This window comes from Etheostoma cragini, chromosome 22, assembly GCF_013103735.1.
Source record: "Etheostoma cragini isolate CJK2018 chromosome 22, CSU_Ecrag_1.0, whole genome shotgun sequence".
Classification (NCBI taxonomy): Eukaryota; Metazoa; Chordata; class Actinopteri; order Perciformes; family Percidae; genus Etheostoma; species Etheostoma cragini.
Window position 1 is genome coordinate 15,480,691 of NC_048428.1, and position 21,583 is coordinate 15,502,273.

General features: G+C 39.1%; 1 protein-coding gene across 1 annotated transcript in view; it reads right to left on the reverse strand.

The window, feature by feature from the left end:
- Positions 1–521: 521 nt before the first annotated feature.
- The window catches only part of ptprn2 (protein tyrosine phosphatase receptor type N2), a 115,583-nt gene continuing 94,521 nt past the window's right edge, over positions 522–21,583 (reverse strand). The window contains exons 14-22 of the mRNA XM_034861989.1: positions 19,099–19,246; positions 17,751–17,824; positions 14,078–14,155; positions 11,129–11,248; positions 9,725–9,891; positions 7,292–7,345; positions 6,226–6,290; positions 4,119–4,192; positions 522–2,058 (exon numbers count right to left, since the gene is read on the reverse strand). Of these exons, the coding sequence (XP_034717880.1) occupies positions 1,987–2,058; positions 4,119–4,192; positions 6,226–6,290; positions 7,292–7,345; positions 9,725–9,891; positions 11,129–11,248; positions 14,078–14,155; positions 17,751–17,824; positions 19,099–19,246 (852 nt within the window). The 3' untranslated portion in view covers positions 522–1,986. The remainder of the gene's footprint in view (positions 2,059–4,118; positions 4,193–6,225; positions 6,291–7,291; positions 7,346–9,724; positions 9,892–11,128; positions 11,249–14,077; positions 14,156–17,750; positions 17,825–19,098; positions 19,247–21,583) is intronic.

The following is a 21,583-nucleotide window of genomic DNA, read 5'->3' on the forward strand; positions in this document are numbered from 1 at the left end:
GAAATCTGCTCCCTTTAGTCATTACAAAACAAGACAAAATGATTAAAATGAATGAAAATGCACAATTATGCACACATATAAACATGTTATCATGAGATGAAGTTACAAAAATCAGGGCTACCTACTAAAATAAGCCATTATTTTCCGATACCAATACGTTAAAAGTTACATCCTTTAATAAATATTGATAAAAATTTGACTTTTGGAGCAACTGAGGCTCTACCTCTTTGTAATACTGAGAGAGGACCACAGTGGCTGAAATACATGACTGATTTCATTTCAAATCCTTGCCACGTTCTCCTTTGACAGAGCTGGTGAACCAAACATTTTATCTATACAAACCTGCAGGTCTTCCCCAGATAAACCCTCAGGGAGCATGATACATCTTTTCTTTGTGACTTTACTAAGGCTACCATTCGATCAAATGCCAGTCACTGTGAGAAAAGCCTTCTCCCTCCTGTTTGTCTGTGTGTGTGTGTGTGTGTGTGTCTGAAATAACATTAATCACCAAGACATCAAAGCAGTATAATTTGTTCTGATTTATTATCAACCTGAATGTTACTTTTCACACAAAATATATAATTCTCATTGAGGCTCTCAGTATACATTTCATATAGCACTATATAGGGATTCATAAAGTAATTCATTGTCTATACATAGAGGGAATAATCTGTCATGTTGCACAAAATATCACAATATACAAGTGATGGAGGGACAAACAAATTCAGCAACAATCCCAATATAAGTTATGCTTAAATACATATTTATTGTTACTATCAATATACCTAAGTTGATATTTTTGTATAACATTTAATATTAACGGAGATGTTCATGTTACAATGTGTAAAATGTATGTGATGAGGAATAAAAAACACTTGATATGTCAAGAATATCAAGAAATATGACCTGTGAGGCTTTTTAAGAATCACATTAGATGTCTGGACTTCAAATACAACAATACACACGCACACACGCACACACACGTGCACGCACACACACACTTCAACCTCTGTATATGTGAAGCTGAGTATATAGTTGGTTAATTCGGATCACAGAGAAGGAGAAACATGAGAAGTTTAATTTCAAAACGCTATATGTATCTAACACATCAATTCATTTAGGGGATGTATGTACAATATTAGGATTCATTTTTCACAGGCAATAACTTAATTTACTTTACATATTATTTTTATTTTAAAAGTACTATAGGTAAGAGCTGTAATGATTAGTTGATTAAAGTAAAACAAAAATGTTAAACATTCTCAGCTTCTCAAATATGACTTACTGTTTTTCTTTGCCATATATGATAGTAAATTGAAATTCTTAAGATTTTAGACAGTCAGACGAAATAAGCAAATTGAAGACATTATAAATGCCATTTTTTTTGCAATTTTTACAACTTTAACATGTATTATTGAGATTGATAGAGTAATCCGCATATTAATTGTACATTTTTAAAAAAATGGTTAGTTGCAGCCCGACTATAGTTTTTTTAAATGTGCCAATTGCCACTTTCTAAGCGTCTTTCTACATTTTTCCAACTGCAGATTGCTGATTTTGGAACAAAAATCTTTACTTGACATCACGTAAACAGCTCGTCAATGGCACTAGAACGGCATGTTTAGGGACTAGATCACAGTTATAGAGGACTGGGGTTCATATGACATAAGGTCTCACAGTAGGAGAGCTGATCTAAGACTCTATATCGAATCACATCAGACCCCGTTGGTCCGGCCTTGAATCACTAAAACAACACAGATCCCAGATCAACTGTCGTACTGAAGCAAGACTTTTACAAATATGGATCCAGGTGCAATATCTTCAACAACATTCATAAGTATACGGTATATATAGAGGTTAAGAGGAAGCAGAGACAGAAGAGAGAAACAGAGAGAAGAGAAGGAAGGGCAGAGAGAGATGTCAGTCTTGAGTGGGCAGAGAAACCGGTGCTCAGCAAGCGGGAAGAAGGTGGGTGATGCGATGCCTTCACTGTGGAAGCGCTTTCAGGATGGCGTTCACCTCCTCTGCCACGGCTGTCAGCGCGAACTCAAACTGTTCCTGTGGATGAGGAGGAGGAGGAGGAGGAGGAAGAGGAGGAGAAGGTGGAGGAGGAGGAGGAGGAGGTGGAGGAGGAGGTGGTGGAGGAGGTGATGGAGGAGGAGGAGGGAAGGATGCAGGGAAGGAAGGAAGGAAAGAAGTTTTAGTGTGCGTAAAAGTGCTCATGAATGCCATATTCAGGATGATTGGCAACTGCTGCCTCCATCCCGTCTTCCCCCTTCTCTCCTGACCGAACCATGGATGTGCTTGGCCACAGACTGGAGGTGAAGGTGAACCTGTCTCTGAGCTTTCAACTAGGAGTGCACCCGCACCCGGCATCGATCCAGCCAGGTGTGTCTTAAAATAAAGCTTTTGAGTCAAGTTGTCTCTCAGCTCTGTGTGTCTATGTGTGCATTTGTTTGTGAATCCCACTCATAGTTTTCCCCAAGGAGCGCAAAAGGGGGCTGATTGATGTTTGCCCCATAGACCTGGTGTTTTTATATTCCTCTCCTCTCCCCAGGCTGCAGGCCACGGGGTCCTCTCACAGAGAAAGGGTACGTAGGAGTTTGCAGGGAGCAGTCTTTAGATGTGTCAACACATAGCCTGCCATAGTCTGGCCTGAGGATAGGCTAAATCAATATGAAGGAGTCACTGGTGGCTGTCTTTTGCTTTGCTGTGGAGATTATCTAGTGTGATTAGGTTTTCTATTTTTATGTTTCTTCTGATGTTGTGATAGGGCCAGAAAATAAGTAACTACATCCACCTATAGCTACACCACAGCAATATATGCCGATCTTATCCCAGGATGACTTTAAAGTTCTGTGTGTTAGAAAATATACTTTTAAAGCAGGTTTTGTGCTGTGCTGTTCACATTCACACCACTGGGTGGAGATCAATCTCTGCTTGACAGATTAGATACGGATGGTTAGTAAGAAAGAAAAAAGGTCACACATGCTTTTATTACTGCATGTCTGTCAACAGCAGTAACCATAAAAAGAAGATAAATAAATGTTTTCTATTTTTGTGGAGGGGGTCTATCCAAAAATAAAGTGGAAACATCATGAAGGAGGAAAAAAAACATAATTGGTTGTCCAATCCTTGAAACCTAACTCTAAATTTCATACCTCATTACAATCTAATTTCTGTGTAGACCCAGCATAAAGCCACAGAGTGGAATCAACAATATTCCAATATAATTTCACTTAGAGTTGTCAGAAGAAAAAAAGAAAGAGTGCTTGAAAAGCTCTCCTGCACTGAATACAGCAGGGCTGCTAAAGCAGAATTAATGAACCATCTAGGAACACTGGAGTCTGTTAGCAAGCAGTTTCCATAAATATGATCACCCACTGCTGCATGATGTTCGGCTTTATTATTGTATTTAATAGTATTATTAGTAATATTATTATTATTATTATTATTATTATTATTAGACAGAAGTGTGAACTCTACTAGTACTGGACTGGTAAAATGTATAAAGATGAAATGGAAATAAAATATATAAAAGATAAAGACAATGTTAAGCAATATGTTTAATAATTGATTTATTGTCTGATGGAAATCTACACATTACCTTGGGTAGCTTCTCACATGTGACAGCTCTTCTCTGTTATATATCGTTATAAAAAGAATATCTTTGGGTTTTGGACTGTTGGTCAAACAAAAATGAGACATTTGAAGACATCACATTGGGCTCTGAGAAATCCTGATGGGAATTTCTCTTCACTATTTTCTAGATTCATTTTCTAGGTTCATCGATAATGAAAATAATCCCTAGTTGTAGGCATAGTTGTCTATTTAATTCTCCCTTTGATTCATTTAACAATTTACATCATGTCATAACAAAATATGTCTGTTATCTTGGTCAGTGTCGTGTGATAAATGTGGAACAGTGAGTTATTTTCTTCCAAGATAATGTTTTTCTAATCCTGCAGCAGTTATCAATTACCACATCCTTTCCAATGATCCTGTGCACATGAAGTAGACAATTGTCTGTTTGAATGACTGCAACCCCTCCTCCCTCCTGCTCCTGCCCCCCCCCCCCGATCTCCCCGACCTCTCTAACTCAAAGCTGGGGACCTTACCTTTGTCTGGACCATGCCAGCTCTCTGGTCTCTCAAGTGCTCCAGGGTAGCGGCAATATCAATCTCTTTAGCACCTGCAACAGACCGAAAATTGGACTCAGTTCAAAGCAGCAGAGTAATCCAGCTCACATCTGCCAATCTCTCTTTATACTGGACTCCCTTTGGAACAGCACAGCGATTGAAAATTATTACATTCATCCCTCGAAAGACTTGGACAAGAGCCACAGACTGTTCCTCGATAAAATATGCAAGAGGATATTTTTGGGGTGTGGGAAATTTGCAATAATGCTATCAAAAACGCTAAGCACTGGCTTCTCTGTGAGAAACTTGTTAAAAAATTGGTTTAGATTATGTGCCACCATAAAGTCTGCTAAGTGCTTTTTGATACAACAATATCAGTTTGTGTGCATGTATTTGTGTATATTAGAATCAACAAACTCTAATTAAAATTATTTATTGCCTTTGTAACAGACCATACTCATGATTAACCTATGCAACAGTTGCTTGCCTTTAACAGTTATCAGCTGCTGTTGAGTTAAGTCTGTTTTGACTTTGGAAGTTAGGGATGTTAATCTGAAATATTATTCTACTTTCAGATTTATGGATTCCAAGCAGCACGTCAAAGCTCATTTGAAAAACCCCAGAGAGCCTCTGAACTCTCAAGATGTTTTTGAAAGTGAGGCCGAGAAAGGACGCAAAGGATATAGAGCGAGAGTGAAAATGTATGTTTGTGTGTGTGAGAGAGAGAGTAAAAAAGAGGGATTTAATGCAGCTGGACTTAGTACTGAAAGTACTCCAGTGCTCAGACAAGACTTTCATGTCTCAGAAGGACTGGATTCCTCACGTAATCTGAAGAGAGGCTCTTCAACTGAAGAAAAAAACCTTTGGAAAGTGAGATTGTGTCCATTTTATACATTTGATTTTGGAGCAGGAAACAAAAGGTTAAAAAGAGACCAGGTGGCACCTTTCATCACCGTGGACAACAGCAAATTCCTCGCTGAACCACCTGAACTCCACTAGGTTGGGTCAGTCTTATTACTGTTTTACGGAAAGCAAAGGGAAGGTCTGCATCAGAGGCGGCAACTGCCTAACCTGCTCTGACGGGCTTGTATCTCAGGAGGAGGGCATGCAGAGGGTGAGGGGAAAGGGCAGAGGTCAAAGGGCAGGCTAATTTATAGAGGGCTTTAAGGTGACGTAAGGAAGCCTTTGGAAGAACCCAGCTCCTGTGCAACAATAGATGGCTACATCCAATTGTGTGTGTATATGTAAAACTTGGATATCTCAAAGAATTTGATTACGAAAAATACTTGTTTATTTATATAATCTGAGTTTATTCATGTTCAGCTACAATTTCATTGGAGTAGAGATTCAACTAAAAGGAAGAGTTTGACATATCACAAGAACCTAAAATTTAGAAACAAATCAAATCATTCCTGTTTACACTCACATCACAACAATCCTTTTTTCAAGTTTTCTGTTTATTTAGACCTGTAGATAATGATTTCTCAGGTTAGAAGACGGCTATAATGGCGCAAAGTTACTCTGATTTGTGACCAAATGCAGACTACCGTCCTTGACTATGCATTTTGATTATCCAATGCTAACAATGGGCCAACTCAATTTTTCAGCTCATAATTGCCCAAATTAAAAAAGCACCTGAACCACCTGATTGTTATTATCCTGGAGAGCTCAAGCAGTTTAGTTTGTATATGCGTGGGTTGCAAACTATAGTATACACAAATTAGGAATAATAATAAAATAAACCCATTGTTCCCCCTAAATATGGATACAAATCATTGGAGCAATATTTGAACATTTTGATAACCTCTATAAACATTGTACTTCCATCTAAATTTACGTTGCTGTTGCGATGAATATGGCGTGACAGTAGCTTAAATAGATAATTACTAACGTGGGTGAGGGTTTCTTTTTCATTTTCCTTTTTTCTTTGTTCCACGCCTGCCTCTATCTTTGCTGCCTCTCCAGGCCTAAAGTCACCCTCTAATGCATTCCCAAGACCCTCTGTGGAAAATGAGAGGCTTTGGCGTTGCCAGGGCAACGCTTCAACACGGGCAGAAAGAGCAAAAGGGAAGCGATTGATCGTTACCTTTAGCCATCCTATTGAGGACCATGTCAATCAGAATGTAAGTCCCACTCCTGCCAGCTCCATCACTGCAGATAGTCAGAGAGATAGAGATGGAGATCATTAAGGTGGCAGAATGAAGCTTTAATCTCAGAGTGCTTTTCTTATGACAAATTGCTCATTTACATCTGCAACTGCTGAGAGACTGTCAAGTATAGTTAAACACAAATGAGTCTATGCACACAGATACACACTGCTCCATCTGCTTATAAAATAGAATATTTAAATAGCAAAAAACAATAATAATCCTTAATATTCTGATAAAACACCTGAACAGATATACAGAATATTTAATGTTCAAATAAATGTGATTATGTAAAACCCTTGCTTACACGAGTGCATGTGTGGTCTTGAGATTTGCTCGGCTATTGGGGAGAGGGGAATGGTTTCTGAGGCACACTGGGGACAAAGGCTTTTAAATGAATGCACCTCAGGAGCAGAGGAGAGGTTGAGAGGCCAGGGGCGGTTCGAGAACAGCTTTTGGAGAGCCCTGCTTTTCCATTACTCCAGAGATAGTCTTATGAAAAGCCTCCCTTTGTGCCCGACGGCCATTCAACGGCTCTGCATGTTAATTGCAAACAAGGCGTGCACATCTCTCTAATAAAGGCAAGGCCAATAAAACAGGAGAGCGGCCTGAGCACTAGTGCTTCATTAATCCACTGCTAGACACTCAGTCCGTACAGCTCCCTCAGAGGGAGGGAGAGCGGGCTGCCTCCCCCCACGCATGACTTAACAGAATGTGACTATTAAAAGTGGTTAGACAGATACCTGGTGTTTAATACAGACCAATCAAGGCCAGTTAACTAACTCAACCAAATGGGAAATGGAAGTGTCTTTGTGCCACACCATTTCCATAAAGACACAGCCAGTGGAATAAACAGCAGCTCCAGTGGAACCAGATAAAGTAAATGGACTGAGCGGGTTTAAAATAAACAGTTTCTACCCTTCAACACACAGGCCACGACAAACAATCGCTAGCCCAATTCAGCAGGGCCAGCCACTGTCACAAGGTTCAAATAGTTATACTTGCCTGCAGTGAACAATTATTGGGCAAGATCGACCCCGGTAGCACTTGTTAACTTTTCTGAAATAAAAAAAGACAAAATTAGATGTTACTGTAAACTTGGCAGAAAGTTATCTTCAATGCACAGGCTGCTAAATCATACTCTGGAAACAAGGTTGGTTATTTGTGCTGAATAATAACAATAAGTAAAGCAAGTGTGACTCATAAGGGACTTCTGTGCTTCCGTGGTCTGGATGAAATTAATAACAGCAACAATCAAAAAGGCAAACAGAACCCTGAGAGATGCACCCTCCTGTCAATCAATCACTTTAATTTGAGGATAGAGAAATAAATCAGTCTCGCACCACATGAATAAATTGAGCATCATTTCAAACAGCATTTTTGTGACATGTGGATGATGAATGTGGTGGTGTGATGTTTGATTGCCGACCGCCGATGCATTAACCCCAGCCAATTATGAATGTTATACACCACAGGCACGGTGAAGGCCAACAAGCCTTTTCCCACCCCACTGTTGCCATGGCAACTGACTACACAGAGAGCTTCCGCATCTTTCCATTTCCCTTGTTTTTTTACCTTTTGGATAATAAAATTACAAATAAATGTCTGAATGTCCCATCATATCTCTAGTTATCTGGCTTTTATGTTACTTTTTAAAATTACTACAATTTACAGATTAGATTATTATTTTTTTAGATTTATTAGTAACATGCATGTAAATAAAACAATAAATGTAACATAAAGCACACACATGAATATACTACAAAATAAAATAATGTGTCAATCTGCAGTTACTACTTCGACTATAATACTTTTGCTACTACTTGCAGTAATAATACTGTGTTGTAGCCTACTACTATTACTTTGCTAAATATACCAAAATATGTTATATCTTTAAAAGTGTGTTATATCAAATACTGCTACTGTGCAATACTGTGCAAGATTTAACTCTGGTATGCATTTCCATTTTCATTGTTTCTCTGCTGATTTAACCTCAGTTTTGTATTTGTATGTGAAGGTTTCTATGCATTTGGACATTAAGAACTACAACAGTGAACTGCATTTCCAACGTGCACTTACATTCCAAAGCCCAGGTGTGCCCTATTTGATGTCATCATGAGCTTTGAGCTTGGCTTCATTATTTAAATACATGCATTGATCATATCTAAATATTAAAATGCTATAAAATTGCTTATATGTCAATTAATCCACTGCTAATTTTGCAAAAGGAATGTTTTCTTTTTGGTACCTTTTGTGTAAATTGCATTTCATTTTTTGTTAGTACATCAAAATGCGATTACATCAGATGTACAGTATTTTTTTAACATTTTAGATATAGATATACTGTGTATAGAAAAATCTGAGTATGTCCTCAGTTAAAGAGCATACAGAAATAGTTGGTGGTAGGAGTTCCCATGCAAGCCAGAGGAAGTAGCAGTGAGAGGAGGAGAGGAGAATCAGGAGTGAGAGAAAGGCAGTTTGTGCACAGGCCTGGCTGAGGAGACACAGTTTCCAATGATCACTTTTGTGACTATGCAACTGGGCTCATATTACTAGCTGCAACATCACAAAAATGACACTGGCAACCGCAAAATACCAAGTTGGCCAAAACCGTGAAAACCTGTCCCGTATATCTCGGTGATATGAAACCTCTGAATCACGTAATCAGAGAGTTTAAATTCCCAATAACCTATAGCAGCGTTACTGGAGATGCATCAAGGTAATCTTGTTGTAAGGGAGACTTTGACAGAAACACAGCTCAACCCTGCACACCCATATCATAAATAAATGTAACTGACTGCAAGCTACACTCGGTTTAATTTGAAGAAGAAAAAAAAAACAGCACCGACTCACTGCACATCCTCCTTTTTTGGCTCTCATCTGCATTACAAACCAGAGGGAAAGACTACCATCCACAAATCAGATGCATCTTTTCTCATTTGGAGGGATTTTCCTATCCCTCTGGGTTTTCCCAGAGGAGCTATTGCTGCTCTTCTGCCAGAACACATTATATGGAGAACAGAGTGAGGTTATTCAGTCACTAGCTTTCCCCCCCTCCCATGTTTTTAGTGAGACAGCTCTCATTTAATTGGGTGTGTGAATTAGGTATTTTTTTTCTTCTTTTCTTTTCTTCCCAAGCCAAGCCAGGCAGTGCGGGGCTGTTAATTTGCTGCATCACATGTACCGAAGAGAGGTGAGGGAATAGGCCCAGGATGAAAGGGATAGTACAGATACACAGTCCTTATTAGAACAACCGTTCTCTAGTACACCAAAAGGCAGAGGGGCAAAAGGGAGACAGAAGGCGCTGACAGAATACAGAATATAAAGGAAGATGATTAAAAACAAGCTCAGGATAAAGGCCAGTTGTAAAGGTGGAAATCTGTCTGAAATCTGCTGAGCTCCAGTGTCTGAAGCCAACTAGCAGGATCTTCACTCTACCTGCGGAAGTCTAAAAGGGTCCTGGCCGAGTTGGGGATGCCGCGGTCCATCCAGGACAGGAAGTGGAACTGCGTGACGGTGCGTGTCTCGTTTGTCTGCAGGTTCTTCAGGTAGAAACTCCGCACCAGGAAGTCCTCGCACCAGATGTGCTCCGACACCAAGTTGACCTGCATATAAAAAGAGAATATGCAAAGGATGGCAATCAGTTGATAAATTACAGCTTCCTACAGCAATCTTAAATAGGAATGCATTCATAAAAAAACATTTTCTCATTTGCTAGCCATGTAAATAGTTTTGGTTTCCCTAACTAACCATTTATTTTAGTTTCATCCTCTTCACAGACACACAAGTCTTTTTGTTTAGAAAAAACTGCAAGGAGGAAAGCAGACATTTTTGCTTACAGGATTTTTAGTTTATGTGCACCTTTGTTGAAGACAAATGATTCCAGCTGTCATTAAAATTAGTTCATTTGTTAAAAAGGGTTTACACAGTAATCAAAGTGATAACTGTTCTTTTCAGGATTTGTATTAGGGGTTGCTTTGTGCAGTCAAATGAGATGTAATTAAGTTAGATACCAAAGAATGTAAGAATAATTTGTTCATTGTGAATGTCTTTATGCTGCAGGGTTGAACAAAGACCACCGCATTGTTGTTATGAGCAATTTAGGACATGAATATACACTCAGTTGCCAAAGTAAAGTGTAATGCACTTCAATACAACAGCTCAGCCATAAATTCAACCTTTTCAAAAATAATAATAATGTTCAGTTTTGAATGACGCTGTCAGAGAGGTGCTAATTTAACTAATATTTATATTATTGAGGTTGTGGTTCGCAGTGGTGCACTGGTGCTACTCATTTACCGGGGAAGAATATTTGAAATACACATCAATAGTTTAACATCACCACTGTATATGTTTTATCTTTTTTTTGGCTCTCCATTCTAGACTCCTCACCTGATTAGCCACTTTAAAGTGGGAAAGTGGGCTCTCACATGAGTGCAATAGAAGTTGGTGGAGTTGGTTGATAAATAACCAGACAGTTTGAAGACCAGCATTAATAAAAATATTCTGATTTGTTTTTTGAGAGTCATACTAAAGTTTCGGGATATCGGCCCCTGAGATTTTTTCTACCAAACCCATAACATTATCGGTGAATAATTTTCATTTGTGGTGCGGAAAGTTGATAAAAGTTATATATAAAAAGGTCAACAGCACCACATTTTTTTTCTGCTCTTCAAAGGGGCTATATATGATACAAATGTATTAACTTACTGCAGTGTCCTTACTACTCAACAGCTTTTATAGTAACAGTGATAGTATTTTATTTGGTAGGAAATAGTTTTACTGCAAAATGTTCTCAGTAAAGTCTGTTTGTAACTTGTGCTTAATCTCTCACTGACATACCTCGTAGATGTGGTAGACATCAGAGCCTTCGTCAGGCCAGTAGGGATGACACTGCTTCACTCCATTTTCAGAAAGCGGGGTCAGCATGACAACAACGACGCAGCCACTCTCCCACACCATCTAAACACCAGACAAAGAAGACATCATCAGACATCCCTCAAACACATCCATACGCAACAAACCTTTCATAATCCTCTGTATGACATTACCGTAGCACTAATATGGAGCTGAATTGTGCCACTAGGAGCAGCATATTGCACATTAGCATAACATAGCACCCTTGTATTAGAGCAAAATTGATTTCTTAATCTTGGTCCAGGAAGTATGAATAAATGTCACCTCTCCACGTGTGACAAGTGACAAATGGTGGGTCAACCAGCAGGAGGTCTCTCAGTCGTCAGAGTGAGATCACAACATCTACTGAGCTGCCGCTCCATTTCATCTTATCACAATCTAATGCGCCCTTGGGAAAAAATACAGGCCCTTGGCAGCCATTAGGAAAATGAGGAGGAAACACGTCTTTTATGATTCCTATAAAAACAAAATGGCCTTGACTACACTAATCACAAGCTTCTGTGATCCAGCCCAGTGGACACATTACACGGCAACTGTGCCAACTGTGCCAGGATGTGATGAGATTAGGCAAGGTGATAACGTGGGGGAATATTATCCATTTAGTCTTGTGAAGTTTGCCAAATATTTGTAGGTAGTAAGAAAAAGGTGTATTTTCCATCTTCAGCTTGTAAAGTGCTTTGTGCTAAACAATTTCTAGACTCCAAAAAACATACACCTACTATGCATCATTTTAATAGATACAAAAAAACAACTTGCTGCTTTGTGAACTCATTGGCTCTTGTTACATTGAATTCTGAGGAAAAGTGAGCAGGAAAGCAAGGCCCAGCAGAGCTAAGGTAATAGCCGGGAAGAGAGAGAGGGGAGGTGGATGGGGTAGTGAAGGATGAAGGAACAGAGGAATGAGGAGTGGAGGATTAGAGCAGAGCGCCTTTCAGAGTGCTGCCTGGGGCTGGTGTGGATTAGATAGGAGAGAGCAAAAAGATTTGCCTCCTGCATGGTCCATATACATGAGAGTGCCAGTGTTTCCCTTGTTTGTTTACTTTTAATGGGAGGAAAGAGTGGTGTTTTTTATCCTGCCACAACCCAAGATTTACCATATTGAACAATGAATGACTACTTCTTATTTACAGACACAGAACTTATGTTCATTGTGTCAGTCAATCTGTGTCTAATTTTCCACTCTTTTCAGCTTAATTGGAAAACATTTAGTGTTGGCCAAATGGACAATTTTTTTATTAGATAATGGCTTAATTGACTAAGAGATATTTATCAACTGCATCATTTGAGGCCCTTTCAAATTAACAAATTAAATACAGAAAACAGGGCAGCTTTTATTCCTATTTTAGCTGATGTTGTCAATTAAGGCACCCTTTTTAGATAATAGTTACTGACTATTTTTCCTTTTTATTAATTTAAACACCATGTGAGGACAGAGCTTGTAAGCATTTTTTTTTGGTTTAAAAAGTGAATTTACAACCAAAACTACATTACTTTTGGTGTGCAGAACAAAACCAGACCAGACTAAACCCTCCCCCGGTCACAAAAGGAGGCCAACGTCAACCCTAATACAAAGTCAGCACTAACATAGTGATTCCAAATGAGTATCCATTCACTACAAGAAGCAGAGTGCAGGGCCAGCTGGTCTGCCAGGATTTATGCTTCACACTTCTACATCCTGGTCACGGCGAGCAGAGTTTCTTCACCATATGGAGGTGATGGGGCCACTGATTATGACAGCGCTTTCCTATTAAGACATGAGAACGCCATTTGGCCACCATGCATCATTTAAGGCATACCTTCACACAAGATGACGTGTTTTACAGTAGCCTATATCTGGTGATTAATGGCAGGTTCGTCTCACATTCATGGCTAAGGGAAGGAATGCAAATAACATGGAGAAAAATGCAAATGTGAACAAACATAAGCATTATTACATATAATTCCAGACTTCCTGGGGGGGTTGTTGTTTTATTGATAAGTAAGAACAGTAGAAGCACCAGTTGGAGGTGTGCCATGTGAGATTTCCAAAACAATAAACATTTATTCTGTATCTTACTTCTATTTGAAGGATAATCATAACCTGGGAACCAGACAAATATGTGAGCCCATGTTTTATTTGCTCTGGCACATACATCTGGTTCTGCTCTCATTCGGACAGATTTCGAGCCAACCATGTCCTGTTTGGGTCAATCCAGCTGTTAATATCATATGGGGTGGGTTTAATATGATAACTGACACTTGTAGACCATTCCAACTTTTCGCAAAATACAACAACGTTATTTTGGCTTGTGCACCCTTGCGCCAGGTTGCGCCCAAAGACATTTTGGTCTCAGGCTGTTGATAACGCCCCTTGGAAATAACAAATGAACTGATAGGTTCCAGACTAACTGTCAGGCAATGTCAGTCTAGTAATCCGGCTCCAAGTTTTAGAAATTGGGATTTAAAAAGGAAGTATGATGTTACCTTGGATTCAAATCGGCACCATGATAAGTATGCGGAATTAACTATTACTATTACCTGTTTAATTAAAAGAGTATTTGAGGATTCAGATTTTTCCGAACAGCTGTAAGTGAAGGTAAACAACCTTCTGGGTTTTTCAAGATAGATAGGAACTTGAATGTAATGGTGGCACATGAGAGGCACAAACTGGGGCTATATTATTTCATTCATTTCTTTGAGAAATTCAACCATTGCTTCAACACTAAAGAAATAGTAATCTAGACACTCTTGGACCAATAAGAACACACCAGACAATCACACGTGAATAGGTATGTCACACAAAACCATCTCTCTGGTGGTTCTTCTAAACCCTCATCTTTACAGAACCAAAACAGTAAAGGATTAAAAACCAGCATGAGTGAAGATGAGTTGTACCTGCCAGAAGTCCGCCACGGTAGAAAAAAGTGGGCCCTGCGAGGCAATGTAAGTAGGGTTGCGAGGGTCATGGTCCATCTGGAAGAGAGGGAGCAGAGTGTTTGAGCAGGGACTGGCGGATGAAACCATACAGTCTGGGTAAAACACTTCCATCAAAGACTCCATCTGGATGGAGGAATGAGAACAGAAAACATGTGCTTCTGATGCCTTCTTTCTTTTCCTTCATTGATTCCTTTACTTCCTCTCTCTCCTCAAGATCTAACTATTGTATTGGGTGTCATAAGACTAACTTAAAATATAAAGAAAACTACGCACTAGCATTGGTAAACTGTGAAAATCACACAGTACTATGCTAAATAAGCTATAGACACATGTGGGAAAGTTGGGTTTGTATGTCTTTCAGTTTACCTTGTTTTTGTGAAAACATGTTAAAGATCAATCTTTTCAAACATCGTGTTTGCAAAAAAAAGACCCTGGCTGTGCTTTCTATCTGATTAAAGTTCCAACACTTCCAACCTTTTGACTATTCAACATAAACTTTCATTTGTATTACCTTCAATTACTTTATTATCTTATCATTTAGGAATGTTTTACTTCTGATTTAGTTAAGTAATGTACAGGCATCTCTACAATGTCATCATACTAACAACATCAAGAAATGGCTTTCAGATCTCAATTTCTGTCATGCTTTGATGTTGCATGTTGACATGTTTCTGCATGGAAAATGATAGAGTGGTGGGACTTAAAAGCCTGCAGGCTGTTGATGTGAGGGAGCTGAATGTTCAGGTGGGACATAATGACATGGGGGACTTGATTTGAGGGATGTGATTGAGACTTGATAGAGTAGGTGTTGGCTGGATCGTGCCCCAAAATCAATGATCACATTCATATTGAATGGAATTTTTATGCACACCCTCGAGTGCGAGATGCATCAGTGGAAAGGTGTTGACATATTTTGCAGGGAAATAAATTAATGGGTATATATCACTGCATTTTTTTATGTATGATTGGCATTATAATGATAGTTGACATACTCAAACAGTGCTGCATTTGTGTAAGTATAGGGATTCATTTAATATTATTTATAGTACACCTACTTAATATAGTCTTGTATGAGCAAAATGTTGTAAGTAAGCCACAGGGTCATAATCAATTGCTTTTTAATTTTTCTTTTTGCTGAAGAACAACTTGTCAAGGACATCAAAACATGAGGTCAAAAGGTAGACATGTAGTTTCTCATTTAATTTCTTATTATGTCTCTTTGACTGATTTGTTAAGCTCATGGACATTACTTAAAAGGAAAATAATTATGGACCATTTCTTCATGACTTTAATATCGCCATAGTATTTTTTCTCTCATGTTCAATGCCCTCAACAACAGGATTGATTCCTAACGCTCTGAACAGCTGATAAAACCGAATATACAACATGAATCCACAATTTTGTCTGTTAATGTCTTTATGTCTGTTTGTAATTTCATTTTATGTCATTATGGTGGATTAAAAATGTCAAATTGTTTTATTTTATTAATCTTCTTCCACACTGGATTTAATTACAAGTTAGGCTCTCAGACTATTATTGGTGTTCTTACAGTGTTCAGGAGTGCTGTACTGTATATTGTTTTATTGTGGAGATTGTTTTGAGCATTTAGCAGTAGAATTCTGAAAAGCGTGCAGATTCCCACAGGTACAGATTTGATGATATCTATGATTTTTTTTTATTTATAGACACAATATTTGAATCAAGTGTCTATGAGTTGTCAGGCAGAAGTATTTAATGTGGGTATTTGAGGTGGCAGAAGGGAAACATGAGTGACTTACAATGTTCTTTAAATACACCTACACAAGGGCTGCATGAAATGTGAAAATTTGCCGGCCTTTCTATAGAAGAAATTTCATAAAAGGACACACAAATACAGGACACATTATGTTCATTACCAATTATTCTACTTGAATTAGGTTTAATGTTCTTAATGTTCTATTTTCTTTTCATGCTTCCTGGTTAAAATTCCTCTCGTGGATTTGTAAAAAAAAAAAAAAAAGTAATCTCCCCCACCGAAATGAAAGGTGGTGCCGAATGCTAGTGCTGCCACTCAGTTTAGCCAATCTCAAGGACACAGACATGCTGTAGCTGTGTGTTGACTTCCCTGCATGAATACTAAAGCGCAAACATGAAAGAGCTGTCCCGCATTTCAGCTGTCCTCCCATTGTGGGAAGAAAATAGACTGCAACGAAAAAGCTAAAAAGTGCTCTTTGGTTTGAAGTAAAATAACTTGCACTGAAATAGCTCACACAAATATCTGTTTGAGAAACGTTTCAACTTTCAACACCTTGCTTGCTGCAGCGCCTTGATCCTGTGTTTATGTAAGATAGAGAGCTCGAAAAGCTAAATGCCAGCTCGAGCTCATCCCTGAAAGTTTGAAAACAAAAGCATGGAGAACAGGTGGTGAAATGGAAAAGAAACTGCACAGCGTTTCACTTTGTAAAAAATTGACAGACAAGACAAAGACAACCAGGCTTTGACCACATTTTGTGTCACTGCACAGTCCTTTTAAACATTCCTCCTGCTAATGATGCCGTACATCTGGGAGTGCTTGCAGCATTTGTGGTCAAGCATTAATCATTATCCCAGCATTTTCCTTTGTGCATGTCACCCTCTGCTTTGCAGGGAGCTCAGATCGCTCCTTTCCTTTGCCTCTCTGACCCCTGATTCCCAGAAAGAAGCGACAGATTATTTACTGCTAGGCCACTGCCCCTGAAGCTAATGAGGAGGAAGAAGCCACATTGACAGACATAATTATCACAGTTTTGCTGGGCTCAGCCAGGGGTCTCTTTTGTGGTGTAATTACTGTCCTTTTATCCACACACGACTGCATCTGCCATTACTTCACCCATCTTCAACATCCATTTGTATTAAGAAATGCTTTTCTTCTTCAACTGCACCAACACAGTCTTGGATGAGTTAACTTTATAGCCTTTTTTTTGATCCAGAAATCTGACTTTTTTTTGCCAACTTCTTTCCCTGATTGATTAACTTTATTTTAATATTCTATAAGAAGGCAAATGTGGCAATGTTAAATGAGCTAAAATGTACCTCTATGCAATGCCGTTAGAAAACATGGAGAAATACATGTTTGTTTCTGAAGAGTGATAGGTTTTTAGTGCACCTGTGTGTACCCCCCCCTCATCTATCTCCTCAGAAATGTTTGGCACTGTATTTGAAATGCATAGATTCCTGTTCCCTTTGATGGAATCCCTTTTCAGCAGCCTCAGGGGAAATCATGACTGGCAATGTTTTGGGGGGGGAGAACCTTAGACCTCGCCAACACTGAGTTCTTTCTGGATTTGTGTATGTGTGTGTGTGTTTGTGTGTGGGGGTGGGGGATGTGGGGGGTGCGTGGACATTTGTTTAGTCAAAAATAATGTATAATTCTTGAAAAAAGGGGTCTCTTCAGGAGCGGCCATTTTGAAAGCAGTGAAAGCAGCTGTGTGATTGACATGAAGAACAAAGTTTAAAAAAAGATCAATGCACTTGGATCTATGACAAGTCCTTTGAAACTTCTTTTATCTTAACGTAAAATCCAACCACAACAGGTACTTCTGGTATAAAAAAAGGCCTTGGAGACACAGACATTATCCACAACATAGAGCTATAATGAATAAGCAATACTCACTATGGGACTTGCATTGATGTAATCTGAGTTGCCGTGGTTGTTCTCCGCTTTCAAAGTGATCCTGGAATGATCATCTGTAATAGAGATGCATAATTCATCAACATACTTTTCCACTGTTTTTCATGCCCACACAATAACAACATCATTTTGAGTAGCAACAGAGAAATATGTAAGTAAAAAAGGCTGAAGAGACTGCAATTTCACCAGACTTTCATCATCCACACACTGTTCTGAAGTCCTGAATTGCTTCACCTTCAGTAAGGAATGTTCTAAGGGAAATACTAATAACATATCTTAAGAAGTCTGTAAGCTGTAAGCCTTAAAGTCCTCTTTTTCCTAAACAAGAGAAACTGTTAAAAGATTCAGATAATCTGTTTACAGTGAACTTAAACCCACCTCGGTAGTCCTCCTTAACACATCTGCTTTAAATTAATGCCCCTGAAAACTTGGCCTCAAATGTTTTTTCTCAGGTTCTTGACTGAATGAGCAGAAATCTTTAGGCGTTATTTATGATAATTAATATGAGTTTAAGAGTTATGAGCTCTGTATGTGGACTGTAAAAAAGATCTTCTACTTCCTCCAACTGTACAAAAGTAAAGCAAAAATATATCCCAGATATGTGCACCACCATCTTGAAATCTTGGGGGCAGAGTCTGCGTAATAGTGGTTGGGCAGTGGAGCCACAGCATCAAGGTCCTGCCATGCCCCCCTTTGGTGAGACCTTTGGCGGAAAATGCTTTGTTCTTGTAGATCCCCATTACTCAGAGAGAAGAGGCTGATTCATGGATGTATAAAGAGCTGTGATGTCATCATAGAATATATGTCCACATGTACTGTATTTTAGGGTACATAAATGGATACATATATGGATAGATGAACTTAAATGAGGTAGCTAGCCCAAGTATAGATTATTTCTTTTTTTTTTACTAAACTTTAAACTCTCTTACTAATAGCCTAGAATCTTGGCTCCCATGCTGTCAATGTTCTAGTCCAAAACAGGTATTTTTCCAATGTAATCTGTAACGCCCACATACTAATAATTATATAAAAAAGGTAATGATATAGTTACTGGTAATAGTTAACAGTTAATAATATGACTGATAATATTAATACAATAGTTACATAGTTAGAACACATTTCTTACCACAATGACAGACCTTTTCAAAATATAAAATAAAAAAACAATACTAAGATTGATTATGTGTTTGGAAACATATTTTTACAGGGTAGTTTTGCCTTGTTTTCTCAAATGGTTTCATATAGTCCTTCAACTGTGATGGAGATGCATGTACAAGGTAGGGACATTCTCACAGCAAAACAACAAAAACTAAAAACTGAATGGACTCACATACGACCACGGCGTCTGAGCGGTTCTTCTTGGAGCTCTGCTCGCCCTGCCCGACGCTGCAGGCGCCGGGCTCTGCCTGGTAGGAGCACAGGGCCTCCCACTCACGCTCCAGACGGTTCTTGTTCTTCAAGTGGTCCTCCATGTATGACTAGAGGAAAACAAACACCACCTTAGCCCCATTTCAAACACCAAGCCAGAACCATGCAAAACTGAATTTATCAAAAAATGTGGCTGTAAAAAGACATTTTGTGTTAGTTTTTGCAGCAAATTTGGATAAATTAAATGAGACGCAAATTATCTTCACCTAAGCAGTGCATTGTATTTTCTTCACCATGAGCCAACCTATAAATAAAGTGGAGCAAAACAATAAACCCTTAACAGTAAAGCTATGATAAGGTGTCATGGAGCATTATTGTCCTATAAGCTGCTGTATAGCATAAAAACTGGGTGAGGAGGATGCTGCAGAAGATCTAGGTGGGGAAGGTTTGCTAATGTTTGTGTCTCTGTGTGTTTTGAATTGTGTTTTGGACCGAGAGAGAAAACATCATGCACAATTAAGACTACTGAAAGGTTGGTCTGCATTAGAAAATACTTCAGGGGTGTTTCAATCACGTCCCTCACTGCTTGCACAGCGACTGATAAGATTGTCTGCATTTAAGCCGTCGCTTGGAGAAGACAAAATTAAATTCACTAGAGAGACAAAGATGGAAAAGGAGAAGGGGGAGGGGCAAAGGCCCTCTGTTTGTGTGTGTGTATTTGTGTGTGTGTGTGTGTGTGTGTGTGTGTGTGTGTGTGTGTGTGTGTGTCTGTGTCTGTGTGTGTGTGTGTGTGTGTGTCTTAGGGAGCTTAGAGGCTGTAGCTGACAAGACGATCTTTTGTAGCGTAGCGCCATGTTTCACTTCCTCTCCTGTATCATGGCTTCCCTCCCAATGGGGTTAAATGGTTTAGTCCGCTATTGTGTGAGGAAGAAGATTACAGACTCATAAACTGATGTCAGGGATCAACAGGCTAATACAATAAAAGTGATACCCAGATGTGCTGGGTTTTTATCCCATATTCAGGCAGTATAGGTAGGCTGGGCAGAGAAGTGACACTCCATTGTTACATCCCACGTGTTCACTCCTGTCAGTCAAATGGGAAATCCAAGTCTTTGCAGGATATATACAATTCCTACATAGATGACAATCAAAAATAAGCTTGTCCAACACATAATAGCCAATTAACTTTTGATGGCTTTTGAAAAAAACATCTCCTGCATGCCCGCAAAGGCTATTAGGAGACTTATAAGAACATTACAAATCCTACAGACAATGGAAATCAAAGTTTATTGTTCAATATGGTACCAAAGGTGACACTTAAAGGTCTTGAATGCCACACTGAGAACTGAAAAGCAATTCTCGCAGCTGCACTGTGAGAGAAAACAACAGCACAGTGTGTTCTATCTGAACCATTAATGACATAAAGGGATACTACCTAAACATTACTGTAAATGTCTTCGTTGTTATTTGATCCATCCCTGTTGGAACTTTTAATGTTTTTAATGTTATGCATGCAAAAAGAAAATCAAGTTAATGTCAATTCTAATAGCAGCCAACATACATATATTTATTACATGTGTACTGTTGTGCATCACCTACGCAAACACAGAGCTATCTTCCCAGGAAAATGACAGCATGCCATTATGGCCACTTGACAGAGCCTGTCACCACTATGCTCTTGTCACCCGGCACAAGTACTCTCGGCTTGCCAGCCTGACAGCATCCCACCTCCCCTACCAATATTACATCTCCATGTACTTGATAAATCCACTCTGAATTGCCTCCCATTCTATTCAAACGATGCCCTGAATCGATTGCATTCCAAATTCACATTTTAGCAGCTTAATGCAATTCAGCCAGCAAGCCCTTATCAAGCTCTCCCGTTCCTAGGGAGAGGCAGTGGACCTTGGCGTATTCCAGAGACAGGGTAACGAAGGTTTAGTGAATGGGGGGATTATGTCTGCCAATCAGAGGGTTGGGATGGGAGGCCTGGGTGTCAGGGAAACAATGTCTAATCCTTCCTAAGCAGTCTCCTCTGCAGCAAAGGGTGCTGGGTGAAATCAGGATGAAGGGACAACCAGGGGAGCCAGACACAACAGGTAACACATCACTGTCAAGCTCCGCTGTCAAATTAAAACGAACAATACTGGTAACAGTTTGTACACGGCGCCTCATGATATGATGAACAGCAGTGAGAGGTGAAGAAAATGGTATTAATGTATTGTTTTTGTGTGCTAGCTAATAATAGTTGAATTAAAAATAACAATTTTGTATGCGTTTAATGGGACAGTAAATTGTTCTTTTGCTGATAAACTTAATTTAAAATTGTAGGAGTAAAACCCACTGAGGGCAAAACATGTTACATAAGTCAGTGGCTTTTTTTATTTTCCTTTCGAGCAAATAATTAATCGTTTAAAAAATAAGAACAATAACCACTCCTCATAATG